The sequence below is a fragment of the Ctenocephalides felis genome, unplaced genomic scaffold, assembly GCF_003426905.1.
Source record: "Ctenocephalides felis isolate EL2017-DRISC unplaced genomic scaffold, ASM342690v1 CF-g0.4_SCAFFOLD_03570, whole genome shotgun sequence".
In the NCBI taxonomy this organism is placed as follows: domain Eukaryota; kingdom Metazoa; phylum Arthropoda; class Insecta; order Siphonaptera; family Pulicidae; genus Ctenocephalides; species Ctenocephalides felis.
Genome location: NW_020539724.1, coordinates 20859866 through 20874988, shown reverse-complemented (window position 1 = coordinate 20874988; position 15123 = coordinate 20859866). Strand labels below are relative to the sequence as shown.

Sequence of the window (15123 nt, the reverse complement as noted above, 5' to 3'; positions counted from 1 at the left end):
ACCAATGTAATCCATAATGATAACATCACCAATCCATCAATCGTCCTGCTATCTACTACACGACAATATATCTAAAAACAATTATTTTATCTCCCACCCCCGACCAATACGTTTTACTCCCCCGTGGCTGCACTATGGCACACGTGAAGTCATGTGGCTGGTCCTGAAAATCGCTGCCCAACCCAGCCCACCTATTTCAGAATATAGTTAGGAAATTATGCGCAAAGGTCACAACACCATAGGCCTACGGGCGCTAAAAGTAGTTCTATTTTTGTTCTCATTAACTTCCACCGCAGTAGTCGACATTCCATAATAGCAGAGGGGTAGTAGAAATGGAGTATTACAATGCGTGGAGAGACGACGATACTACTACTGATTGACACAGGGTAAAGGGACATGTAGGGGTAAATATATTGATAGAAAGAAATTGTGATTTTGTACTTGTATTTGTTCATATATTTGATTGACATACGTGGTAGGTTGTTTCAAAACAAATACAAATCGCATACTGAAAAAATATACTTCTTTTCAATATGCCATCTATATATGCTTTTGGAATAATTCTTATAAAAACTAGTTGGTATTGGTATTTTGCCTTGAGGCAAGTTACATGAACTTCCCGAAATGTGTGAATATTTGACTTAATCAATAAAAAATAAGTTGATTTATGAGTGATTAGAAGTATTCCGAGTGGATTTATTACACATCATTGCAAACGAACGAACGAATGCGTTAACTCGGAGTATTTTCTAAAAGCAAATTTTCAAAAATCAATAATTTTTATAATTGAACCAGTTTCCATAGAACTTTAATGGTTTACTATGTTCAATACCAAGAACACTATCGTTATACCAAGTAGATCATCTAATTTTAATTTTAACAAATGTCAAATAAACTGCTCATATTTTCCCAAACTTTGATGAATTTTTAAAATTAAACTACTTGTAGTAAGGCCGTAATATTTCAGTACGTTCTATAAGATCAGGATATATATTGCCAAAAAAAGTTCCATAAAAATCGGCTTAAATTTTTTTTCAACAGTTAATTACAAGAAAACGGCTCGATAGATTTTCAACTAAAATTAATCAGTATCATTCCCAACGAAAAGTTTAAATCTTTTTTCCAAATTCGAAGAAACGCTCGGCCGAATGTCGCACAAAACTGACGATAGTTCTCATTGAGACACATCAAATGGTTTAAAACTAAAAAACGATACTAATTTTTGCAAACTTTGACGAATTTTTAAAGTTAAACGAGTTGTCGTAGGGCCGTAATTTTAGTATGATCTAGAACACTATGGTATCTACCGGCAAAAAATATAATAAAAAATCGTTGAAAAAAAAATTTTCAACACTTTATTAGAAGAAATCGGCCCAGCCGATCTCTACCAAGAACTCATCAGCACGATTCCCAACCAATATTTTTCGAACGGTTTTTGAATTTTCAAATCGATTCAGAACTGCGGGCCAAAACGTGGACAAAAATTATTTCACTTTTCCGCTATTTACAAAAAAACGACTGGGCTGATCATCGCGCAAAACTGATAAACGCTAGTCCTCAACGCGATGCATCGAATGGCTTTTAAATTTTTGAAATCGGCCCTTCTGTTTTCGAGAAAACGCCGTCTTTCGGCAAAAAAATCTGTACATGTGTGCACACACACACATACTTTTTCCAAATTTGGTCTCATACGATTCAGAATGGCTTGAAACGTCGAGAAAACATAAAATTAGCGAATCGGACTTTTTGATGAAAACATAAACTTCACCTTCGGAAGTTAAATATATTAGGTTGGCAACTAAGTAATTGTAGCTTTTTGTTAGAAAATTAATATTTTTTCATAGATTAAATATACATTTCAATCAATCACTGTTTTTATCTTTCAAGCAGCATCATCATATCACTTTTATAAAACTTCTGGTTTTTATGAACAAAAAAAACTCAATCAGGTATAATTTGACACTATCATAATCATCGAGTTGTTTATAATTCGAAGACTTTTGTTTAGATTGGAACAAAAGTAATCAGAAGATGCAAGGTCAGGACTATATACGAATATAGTGGATATGGCAAAACATTACAACCTACAACCTACACTAATCATAATAGAATAAATCACTGATTTTTCAATCCAGGCCGATTTGTTTCAACTGCATTGTTTAATTTCGTTTGGTTAAATGTAAACTATACGAATATAGTGTCCAACAAGCCAAGGTCTAATCATTTTTGCCGAGTAGCCAAAGATAAGTGATTTCAATGATGGAATAATCATCGTTTCGATTTGACAATCTAGGCCGCTTTTTTAACTGCATTGTTTAATTTCATAAGTTGTTTAATGTAGACATCAAAATTGATCATTCGTTCAACAATTCAAAGCAGACAATGCTGTTATAATCAACTTCAATTGGACGACCAAAGCGTTCTTCATCTTTAAGTGAGAAATCACCAGCAGAAAAAATTTGGCAAACCAATTTTGATACTGACTTTTCTTTTAATGCTTCGTCACCATAAAACTCTCATTACATTTCGTGAACTTAAAATGCTTTTTTAACTTTGCAGAGATATAAAAAAAAAATATAATAAAAATTTCGATTTGATTTTCCATTTTTCAACGACGCAATTTCAATGAATCAAAAAACTTTTATTTACCGATGGACATCTAAACTGCCTATTATCCATTAACAAATGGTACTTAACGTTTGGACTATGTCAGCAAATTTAAAAGCTCAATCGAAGCCATTTAAGCTGAAAACCCGCACTTATTTACTTGCCAACCTAATGGTAATGAAAATATGAACAAAATTAAAGGAATTGTTTATAAAGCTGTAATGGCAAAGAGTTACATTTTTTTAGAACTTCACTTTTTTTACTGACATTATTGAAAATAACAAGTAATACGCGAGAAATAATCAAATACTGTTATTTAGATAGTAAACAAAATTTATTTCAATAGATGAGAAACCTAATTTTTAGTTTTAACATGTCAAACACATAAAATTTTCCTAATTCTTATTCTTTGACTTATTGATCCATTTAGTTTTTCTGTAGTTCGTAAAGTTTATTTTCCTCGACGAAGTTAAATAAAAGTTTTTTGTCAACTGGTACTCAAAGGCAAATAGCGCAATTAACTTTTTAAGTTTCAGCCTGGTTTCTAGTCAGGTTTTGCGGTTTGTGTTCGCGACTACAATCTTGAGATCCTGGTTGGATAAAAAAATTAAAAAAAAATATGCAAAATTTAAGGCTAGTTGTGAAATGAAGAATTATAGCTTCAAACTTTAGGAATAATTAAATTTCTAACTATCTAAAGGAGAAGTTTATATTTTTGCCAGAATATTAGACATTTCCTATGATGGCAAAGCGAGACAACTTTGTCAATATTCGCCCTGCTCTTCTTTTATGTTTTCTCGACGTTTCAAGTCATTCTGAATGGTTTGACCTAAAATGGGTACATGGTTTTGTGTACTCATTTAGTTTGGTCCAGCCATGTTACTGGGCCATTTAGTTAAAGTTTTGTTTGACAAATTATCATAATTACAATTTATAATGTCTATAACAGCTATTAATTCAAAACCTGAAAAATTATAACTTCAAGCTTTTGAAATAATTAAATTATTAACATTCCAAAAGAGAAGTTTATGTTTTTGCCAAAAAATTCCACAATTTCTATGCGATACAAGTTCATCCACATTCGACTGCTCTTTTATATATTTTCACGACGTTTCAAATCATTCTGAAGCGTTTGCTTAATAAATGAGTGTAAATATGTTTTGTGTGTAGCCATTTAGTTTGATCTAGCCATGTGGCTTGGCCATTTAGTTTAAGTTTTGTTTGACCTTTCACAAATTATCATAATTGCAATTTATAATGTCTAGAACAGCTATTATTTTTGATTTCTAGTACATATACATATACACACAACATTTATTACATTTATACAAATTTATTACATTACATTTACATTGCGATACAACTTCGTCAATATTTATCGATGACTATGAATATTAATGTATTTAAATGGATAATAAATTTGTCATAATAAACGATAATATGTAAAGTTATAATATTACAACAAACAGTAATAGCAATGTTTGAATATTAAAGGTTTTGGGTTATGACGTCATATGACGCATTCGCTCTCTTTCATATTATATACAATATTCCAGTGACGTGGGTGGGTATAAATAATTGTGCAAAATGAAGAATTAAATGATATATAATAATATCCTTAAAAAAGTGCTGAAATTTTTCGTTTTTATAAATAAAATTATCATGCAAATTAGTAAACAATTCATAATTTTGATTTTCAAAGTTTTGAAAAATTGAAAGCATTAGAGTAGGGCGGGACATGAAGGTCCAATTTGACTTCCAGTAATCACACCGTCTGAACAAAATGAACTGCAATTTTACAAAACAATAGCTGAATTGATTACTCAATGCAAAATAAAAATTTCATAAGCACATTGTTACAAAGATTACATCGTATACAACATTGATTTTTTTTATTATTTACACTTTTATCAGGGTAAAGGTTTAGTTGGTACTTTTTACTTCATGCACATGTGAGCTATCATAGAGGTTATGTGCAAACATCTGTAGAAATTAACTTAAAATTAACAATACGTATTATAAAATATTAAATAACATACCTTACAAATTATATTAAGGTCTCGTAACGTAAACAGCATTTACAACCAAAAAAAACAACTTATAGATTTTCAAACATGGCCATTTATCTCCTAATAGCGACGACGACATAAGAATTAAGTGTTGGCTGGTTATGCATCTTTTGCTCTCTACTTTCAAATATTGTGGTTAAAAAAATTGGTGGTAGACCTTTTTACCAACGAACTTTTGCTCTACTCTACACTATACTTACCCCGCGGGAAGATAAAATACTTAATGAATAGTTTAGACATTTTTAAAACTTGTAGCAAAAAGGTTATTTTAAACATAATTCTACAATACAATCAAAATTTTCTTAAATCTTTCATTTTCTAAAATATGTTAGGGCAATGTTATAGTTAATAAATTATTTTTAATACGATTCTCTTTTCCTTCTAATGTACTCCTCTTCCCACGGATTTAAAAAAATTGCAATTCTGTAAATAGCTTTAAGTTGAAATTTTAATAGCCGTGTTTTAAACATTTATTAGCTCTCGTAGCAAGTTGAAGTGTAAAATATTTTTATATCCTTAAACACAATAAACTTTGAATGAGGTAATAAAATGTGTAGGTTACGTCTATAATTTTCTGGAACATAACGCGGAAAATATTACTTCATCAAGTGGTTGTATTTGTAGGTACTTTCATATTATGCCAGCTTGAATTGGTTAGTTAATTAAAACTTGATATTAATTTTTACACTACCGTATATAGTGTTGCAAAGGCTTGTATTTCCAAAAATAGTTCAGGACTATTTTTGATTGATTCTGAAGATAAATTTTGCCAAACTTAATATGTTTACTTGTTTTTTAATATGAAACTATCAAGTATTTACCATTTTCCAATCTTGATTAGATGTCCTAACTGGTAATGGAACATGCCAAGGCAAGCATAGAAAGTTTTTAGATGGCGGCAAGTCAACCAGTTTTGAAAGTTTTGAACTTGTAGTCTTAATTTTAGAAAAATTGGATCAATTGTGTCATTATTTTGGATGAAAAATTGGATCAATTGTGTCATTATTACGGTTAAGATTCCAAAGTTAAAAAAAATCAAAAAACCAACGACATTAACCGAAAATGGTTCACAGGTTCAACAAAGCTCTAGGTTGCACTTAAAAGCTCATAATTTTCAAACTGAATGGATTTTATTCAATTTTTTTCATGATAGTTACAATGACTAATGTAGCCCCGTTTCGGCTTGGCGTTGAGTTCTAGAGCTTGACATTGAGTATATATTAAGTTACATTAACTTTAAGATAGTCCGCTCTCAACCAAAGTTTCTATTGGAAATAACATGGATAAAAATTCTATTTGTTTTTCAGAACAAAAAAAAAAAATCTAGTTTTTATGCGATAAAAAAGAATAGTTTTGAGTCAAAACTTTTGACCATTCTTAAAAAAAAACAGCTTTTAGCAAAATAAAAAGGGTTCTTATTACATCTATGGGTAGTTTTTAGTATGTAGTTTGGCATGGCCTGCTTGCCATACCAAACTTTCGCGAGTATGTTGGCCAAGAGCTTGGATATTCTTATTTAAGTGATCCTAACATTTTTAGTGCAAGTTTCCAGTGTGAGTTTTAATTTGGTCGATTACCTTCGGTACGTCAGTCAGTTCATGTATTTGTTGAGTAATAGTGCTTGGTCAGTGGGCCTTTGATTTGTTGAGTACTAGTCGTAAGTCCTTATTTTGTACAGTCTGTAGTCTTTGTATCCATACTGAGCGGCGTACAACAGTATCGGTCTTATTAATGTCAAGTAAATTGTCCGCTTGTTCGGCACGCTCAGCGGGCTGTTATGGTTCAAGAGAGGTTTCAGAAAATTATATAAAGCTGTAGACTGTAGGGTTTTATGTCGATATGTTTCGTGAAGCTGAGTCTATGCTCTAAGGTCACACCAAGATATTTGATATTCTGTGGACCATTCAACTTGTAACTTCGACAGTCACTGTAGTGGACTTATAGTTTTTTGTAAACAAAAAACCCTCAGTCTTCTGTGGATTGATTTTGATTTTCCACTTGTTCGTTTGGTCTGTCAGTGTATCTATATGTCTCTACTTTAGCGACAAGTGAATCAAAATTTTGACATTGTATTTGCTTATTTGGATCATAAATAAAGATTCACAACACAAATTGATATATTTGATTAAATAAGTATTTACTTAGGAGAAGAAACTTTTGGCTGGGTGCAGGCTTCTGTTCAGGCTATTTTAGAGTTAATATTAATATCTAAAACTTTTAGAATTTATTTTACCAATTTGAGCAAAAATGCATAATATCCATATGAAGGACTAATATGGTAATAAAATATATATTTTTTTTTTCAGATGCGGCTTCATGTTCGGTGAGCTGACGGACAAAGAGACGATAGCTCGCGTCGACGCTGCTCTCGAGAACCAGCAGCACGATCAGTTCGAAATTTTACTCTACAAGAAGAACAGTAAGTGTCTTCATTCAATATTTTTTTAAAACAAATGAATTTTGACTTATATTACTTTTTTATGCCAATATTATTAAACCAAATTGCTTCTGCTAATCTTGCTGCGATGAATTAATTTGAATTTTCATTAAATTATAATCGAAAGAAACATTGGAAAAATTGTATGATAATTGTTATAATATACTATTATATATACCTTTCATCGCATCTAATAAAACCAATTTCAATAACTCATATTAGCCCGCTATACAGTAATAATTAATTTAAAATAACAGTTGCATTTTGCATTATTTTATATCGTACTGATTTTCCAAGTATTTTATTTATATTACATAAATGATTTAAAGGTTACATTAAATGAATAAACGAGTTTTCAAATCGATTAATAAAGTCTATTACTATTACTATCAGTAAATTTCAACAATCTAATTATCGTGCTCACTTTCTATAATTTGCTTATAATTGTAATACATATTAGTTGTTTTTAATTTTAATAATACAATTGAAAAATTAATAGGTTCTCAAACTTTTTCGTATACTGAACGTTGAGACTCTCTACTATAGATAGACCACAGACAGATAAATTCTCTATAGATAGAACCCTTGACATTTAATTTTTGGAAGTAACTTAATAACTTTTTATATAATTAGTATTAAAAACTTAGAAGAAACACATGTTATCATTTTGATATAAATTTATTACCTAATGAATTTAAAATAATGAATTAAAGTGGATGTGGAGTGATGTTAATTTTAATATTAAATTATTATCAATACATTGCGGTCTCCATTTTTCTTGTGGAACACTTTTTTTGCTCAATGTTTAATCCGTAATTATCAACGTAAATTGCAAATAAATTAATAATCTGCAATATTTCAATAATAGTATTTTAATGAGCAATACAGTTTGTTTTTTGACATATTATTGCTAAATGCATTTCTATTTTATATCCTACAAACTCAACTGATTTGACTAATATAAGAAAAGTATTTGGAATAGTGGTACTAATCTGATTAATGAAGAAATATGAAGAATGTAAAGTAGAAAATTAATTACAAATTAGTAAATTTTGAGAAAAAGCTTCTTGGACTAGTATAAGTTATTGACTAAGGTTAATGCAAAATAACCATTTTCTAAATTATTTCTCTAACTATATATTTTGATTTTTTATTTCGACTACTAAACTTATGAGAATTATAAAAGAATGAAATAATTCAAAATTGTATTCAGCATTCCTGATACAATTTATATATTATATTTAATTATATACATTATTTATGTATAATGTTATACATATAATCTGCTTGAACAATTTCTTTGAAACTATTTTACTATTATATAAACATCTGCATTAGCGCTTTTTAATAATCTATGCTGTACATACACCACCAGGTAATCTAGACTCGAGTCGAGATTCATATCTTCATTACGTAGTTAAGATTATCTATATCTCTGAATTATCTTTATATTCTATCTTATGGCATTTTGTATCTTGGACGATCGATTTTACTGCTCATGAGCTATCCTTTTCTAAATTCTATCATATGATATTTTCTTTCTTCTATTATTTTTTATACATGGATATGCGTACTTATACATATATATATATATATATATATATAAATATTTGCATATTTATATATGTACGTACTTCAGGGTGGGTCAAATTGTTTGGAACCAAAAAAATGCATAGCGACCCTTAACGATTTTCGTTCTAGAATCTAATTAAGCACAAAAATATTTGAAATATAGTTTTTCTTTAAATATTTAAGTATTAACTTAGGTATTTGATCAAAATAGCAGAAAATATTAATTTTATAAATATTCTCAAAATTTCCAAGTAATTCCAAGTACTTTAATATTGAATCAAAAAGGCAAACAATTAATGATTTTTTACCAGTCAATTAAGCACGTAGTGCTTTCCGATAAATGGATTTCTTGATCCAAAGTATTATTTTATTTAATTTATTCCATTAATTTTTTCAATATGTTACTACCAGAAAGAGTTTTTCTTAATTTTTCTAGCTTCTTTCACCCCATTTGGAAAAAATTGATGAAATTGTTGCAAAAATGGTTGATTGGTGAAAGATGGATTAAAATTTACTTTATTTTACAGTATAAACTAGAGAAAGTAGTATATTCAAAATTGCGCTGACTCAAAATTAGCTGCTTAACTTTGGTTCTTTCGGTAAAGTTTCTTGAAATGCCCCATAAAACCAAAATTGAGATTTTACTCAATTGCCAAAAAAATGGACCCGCCCTGACGTACATACATATACCTACATATATATTACATATGAAAAGCTATATGAAAATACATATGCATAAATATACATATGCGTACATACATGCATATACATTTATACATACATACACACACAATATATATACCTACATACATATACACAAAAAATTTCACATATTCCTACGTATACAAATTATGCTTATATACATCATAGATATATATATATATATATATATATATATATATATATATATATATATATAAATACACATATGCAGACATATATGTACATATACATCTTTATGTATATATATATATACATATATATATATATATATATATATATATATATATATATATATTAGAGTTGTCCTTAACAAGGACATTTTCGAATTTCTTTGCTCCCAAGGGCGTGAATGCTTCCAAATGAATAAAAAATGAATTTCTAATAGTATTAGCTCTTAATATAAACATTTAGATAGAGCGCACGCCAATTGAAAGTTTTTTATATTTGTTATTAACATACGTTATTAAGTAAATTCTTGCGCCATCTGTATAGTATTCGTGAACTCCAATATGATGACACAAGAATATTTATAAACCATTTCATCTCTAGTACATATGCATGTTAAGTTTGCATATGTAGGTACATGCATATGTATTCGTATATGTTCATGTATATTTGTATATATATAGTATATATTATATACATGCATAAGAACGTAAGTATGTATAATTATACATAAACATGTGCACGTACATATATGCATATACCTGCATATGCAAACTTAACCTGCATATATGCATATACAAACATACAAACATGTATGTACATACCTATACATATACACATGACCTCCCGATTACAAACATAAATAAATACACACACACACATATATATATATTTATATATATAAATATATATATATATATATATATATATATATTAATATATGGAATCTCGTATATGCATATGTATATGATCAAATTTTTGACATGTGATGCTCAAGACAAAATTTAAATATGTATTTCAAATTCTTTATTTATATGAAATTTCATTTTATTTCCTTTCACTTGAAGTAAGATAGTTATGAAAATTATAACAAATTTTTTACTAATTTAATAATTAGTTATATGATCTAAATTATTAATAGTACATAAGCTATATGTAGGTCAATATTATTTGGGTAGTAGTTTTTGTTTGTTCAAAATATTTTTTTTTTCAAAATTATCTTGATTCAGGTGATTGGCAAACTTGTGTATGTCTAATTGTTTGTCTCTGTATATATTGTTAATAAAATTGCAATATATTTGTGATATATGTCTATGTCCGTTGTCTCAAATTTTGTTCGATTATGTTTTTCGCTCTCTCGCACTCTCAGGCCGGCGAGGTAATTAAAAGAAATTGGTAAAAAAATATTATTATTATTATTATTATTAGTGAAATATGTAATAATAATAATAGAAATGTAATAGCAAATATTACACAAACACATAGAATTAATGACAATTAGATTAGCATGAATACACATGCATGGTAAAAAAAAAGATTCTAATTAATTTATTTTTGGCACAATCATAGGAATATTTATTGGCTAAAAAATACTATCAACACTCGACTAAAATTTACACAATTAAACACTTAAAAAAATGATTGATTCTTAAAATTTAAAAAAATATTCGTCAATCGATTCGATTATTTTTCAATCAGGCAAAATCATTAAAAATGTATCTCTATAAATATTTACAAACAAAATTAATTTAATAAAATGAGAAGTCATTTATCATTATGGGATAATTGTTGTATAATTGGCTAGAAGATTCTATTAAGAAGCAAACACCATGAACTTGTTTATTATTAAAAATTAATTTAATAATCCAATATTACTTATCTGGTCAAAAGCACTAAATTTAGTTTATAAACAATTACAAAAAAATAATTTAATGAAATAAGTTGTCAATTAACGTATCAATTGCTAACTGTTATACAAGCAACTTAAACATGGTAAAAAATTGATAGACCAGGGTTGGACTTTATTAACTAGTTCATGAAGAATTCATTTTTGTTGAAAGTAGTTTACAAAAAACGTACACATAAAAATTGCAATTAAAGTAAAAAAAACTTGTTACTCTGAATAGGAATTTTAAAAGGAAATATAATTTTGAAATAGGAATATTTATTATTATGAATACGAACATTGATATACATGAAAATCACCTATCAGTTGTGATTATTAGTTTTATATTCATATATGGTCTTGATATAATCTTGATATTCATATATAAATATTTGTAGAATGTGAATTTACAATATTATTTTAGTACAATTATAATTTGTCATAATGTCATAATTATTTTAATTTATCAATGAGAGCAACTTGAAATCACAACTTAAAAGCAGATTTGTCATTAGACTGAAATAAGGATTTTTAAATAACTAACTTAGACTGAGAAAAGAATTGTTTTATTAAAAGATTTTATAAATTCTAATATTTTCTAAACGATTCAAAAAAAGTAAGAAAAATTTAATATATACATCATAATGTCCATGAAGGCATAAGTTTGCCTTGGAGTCAATTAATTAAAGTTGGATAGTACTTCCAAAAATGGCAAAACCTTTTAAATGAGAATAGTCGAATTTTTACTAAATATCATTATATACTTGATCTTGAACTATATATAGAAATATATATTGTAAGTAAATAGTTCTGAATAGTTTTTTTTTTATGAAATAGCTACTAAAATGCCAACCCATTAAAAACTCCCCTTTATTATTCGATTTAATAATACAAAGTGATGCACAAATAGCAAAATCTTACTGGCCATTTATTGTGCCAAAATTTTACTTTTTTTGTTTCAAAAAGATTATCTAAACCAATATTAATCTTCATTAAATGTACACATCACTAGGGTGGTCCTTAATATGGATGTTTTTTAATTTATTTGCCCCCTGGGGTCAAATGCTTCCAACTTAATAAAAAAATATTAACTTAATATTAACTTTAAGATAATCCGCACTCCAACAAAAATTTCTTATGGAAATAACTTGGGTGAAATTCCATTTGTTTTTTAGAATTATATAACTTAAAGACAAGTGAATAAAAATTCTGGAAATAACATAGTATTAGCTTATTTTGATTATAAGAAATTTAAAAATGTACAACAAAAATTTGATATATTTTATAAAGTAACTATTTACTTAGGAATAAAAACCTAGAAAGTTGGAGTGCCAACTATCTAAAAGTTAATATTAAGAGCTAAAACTCTCAGATAATTTTTTTTTTTATAATTTGGGAGCCCCTGGGAGCAAGAAAATTCGAAAATATCCATATTAAGAACCACTCTAAACACATAAATATATATATATATATATATATATATATATATATATATATTTATATGCATATGTATTTGTAGCTATATGTTTTATATAATAAATGCATGTTTGTTTTCTGCACTTATATGTGTTTCATATTGTTTGCTGTTTTGCACTAATAGCGTAGAGGAAAGTAGTCAAATATAAATAAGAAAAATAATAACTGATAACTAATTTTTTAAAAAAATTGAAGAAAATTACCGGAGATTGTTTTTCAAAAAAGTAATATTTAAAACATAGCTGAATTGAATAAGACCAAATTTGAAAAAAGTATGTGTGTGTAAACAGATTTTTACCTTGAATCGACGTTTTCTCAAAATGTTTTTATAAAACTTTTTTTTGACAATAGATTTTATGATCTTATTACGGTTCCACAACAAGTAGTTTAAATTTAAAAATTCATCAAAGTTCAAAAAAATATTATTGAAAGAAAATTTGATTGAAAATCGCAAAGTTTAGATTTAATTGAAAGCGAAAACTTGATTTTCGAAATAAACAGTGGAAAATGTTATCTAAATATCTAAATCTCAATTTCGGTTGATAAAGTCAATCATTACATCTGTCGGGAAGTTTTTGCAACTTGCTTTAAGGAAAAATGCCACTTTTAACTAGTTTTATTCTGTATTTATTATGTATCGTTATATTTTTCAAATAACATGTAAAAAGGAACAAAATTATGCTCTTCCTATATATTTATATAATATAGCAGCTACATAAATAGAGATAAAATCCTGTTCATAATTGAGAGATTTGCTACGATTCTAATGTAGATCTTTTTAATTTATATATTTTGCAAAAAAGTACATCATATTAAAATTTGATCGATTTCGGTTGAATTTAATCATTAGTTTATGCTATTTACTGTTAAATTTACCGAATGTTAATTTTTCAGTTAGAGTGAAATAAATGTTTTTAAAAGTAAGATGACCATATTTTTTATCTTCAAAATTAATTTGAAAAAAAAAATTCGTTCATTTTTACAATTTTTGTTATTAATTTCTGAAAAACCGAGACATCCAGGACAAAACACCTAAATCAGGGACAAATATTGCTTTTAGAAAAACCCGGGACACAAGATTAAATCCGGGACAGTCCGGGCCAAACCTTATGTGTCACCTTAGTAAAAGGGCTTATATATAGCTTTTTGGTTTTCAATGACTTGTGGCATTTATAACTGATGGATAAAATAAGACAAATAATATTTATTGTTTATTATAATATATTTATATACTAGTACATATTTATATACTATTTCATTTGCGGCTATTTTCCTCTGCATATTGCTACACGATTTTGCATGTTTGTGTATCGTGCTTGAAAATGTTTATGATATTGATATCCAGCTTTCGAAATAAGTAACTTTTATTGCTATTTGATCTGCATTTCTGAAATAAGAAAAGATTGATAAAATATATTTCTATCCGCAAATCTAATATTATAATTATAGTAAGAAAATTGAATTATTTGCTGATTTATATTGCTCATAAATTTAAACTGTACATATATATACATATATGTAAAAACGTATAACCCTGTAAAAACTCATAACATATTCATAAGCTTAAATGTTTCAAACCAGCAGCCTACATTACAAACATTCATTTAATCATATATATGTTTAATTATAGAATCAGGTCTGTTTTTACTATATTTGCTTTGCATATACATATTACTATCTAGATTGGTAAAATATCTGCACAATCATATTTAGATAAAATAACCGATAATATGGCATTTTGGACCAAAGTACCAAAAACTTAGGCAGCTTTATTGTAGTTGTTATTAACTTTTATACAAAAAGTTTTTGCACAGTTTCTGATGATTCTTGATAAAAATAATATTTTCACTATATAGAGAGATTTTAATATTTGGTATGAAAATGAAAAAACAGACCTGATTATAAATAACACTGTTTTTTTCCACAAACACATACATATTTTTTTACAAACAATGAATGAAATCAATGTTTAGAAAATTAATGTGTTTTTGTTTTCTTCCCTTAGGTACTCCAAAAGGTATGTACCCTTCATTTATATACCTTGTAGTAATTAACATGCATAAAAGCACTTACTTGGATATATATGATTACAAATATAATATACAATTTATGGCAATATATATATATATATATATATATATTGCCATAAATCTGCATATAAATTCAAGTATTTGAGTATAATCACTTCCAAAGTTTGCAAATACATGTTTAGTACATTCATGGCATAAATAGTGTTTTTAGATTTCACAAACTTTGTTCAAAATTATTTTTATAATACAAATTTCGGTTAGCTATGTAATATATTCGGCAAAATTGTAATACAGTTTTGCAAAATTTTAATTTCTGAAAATTTGCAAACTATATACATGTATACTAGTTTATTCACTATAGTTGCAATAAACATAATA

At 27.4% G+C, this 15123-nt stretch overlaps 1 protein-coding gene across 1 annotated transcript in view; it reads left to right on the top strand.

Annotated features, from left to right (window-relative positions):
• LOC113383565 (potassium voltage-gated channel protein eag-like) overlaps positions 1 to 15123 on the top strand; it is a 221038-nt gene that overhangs the window by 47486 nt on the left and 158429 nt on the right. The window contains exons 3-4 of the mRNA XM_026621822.1: positions 6983 to 7095; positions 14721 to 14732. Coding sequence (XP_026477607.1) covers positions 6983 to 7095; positions 14721 to 14732 — 125 coding nt within the window. The remainder of the gene's footprint in view (positions 1 to 6982; positions 7096 to 14720; positions 14733 to 15123) is intronic.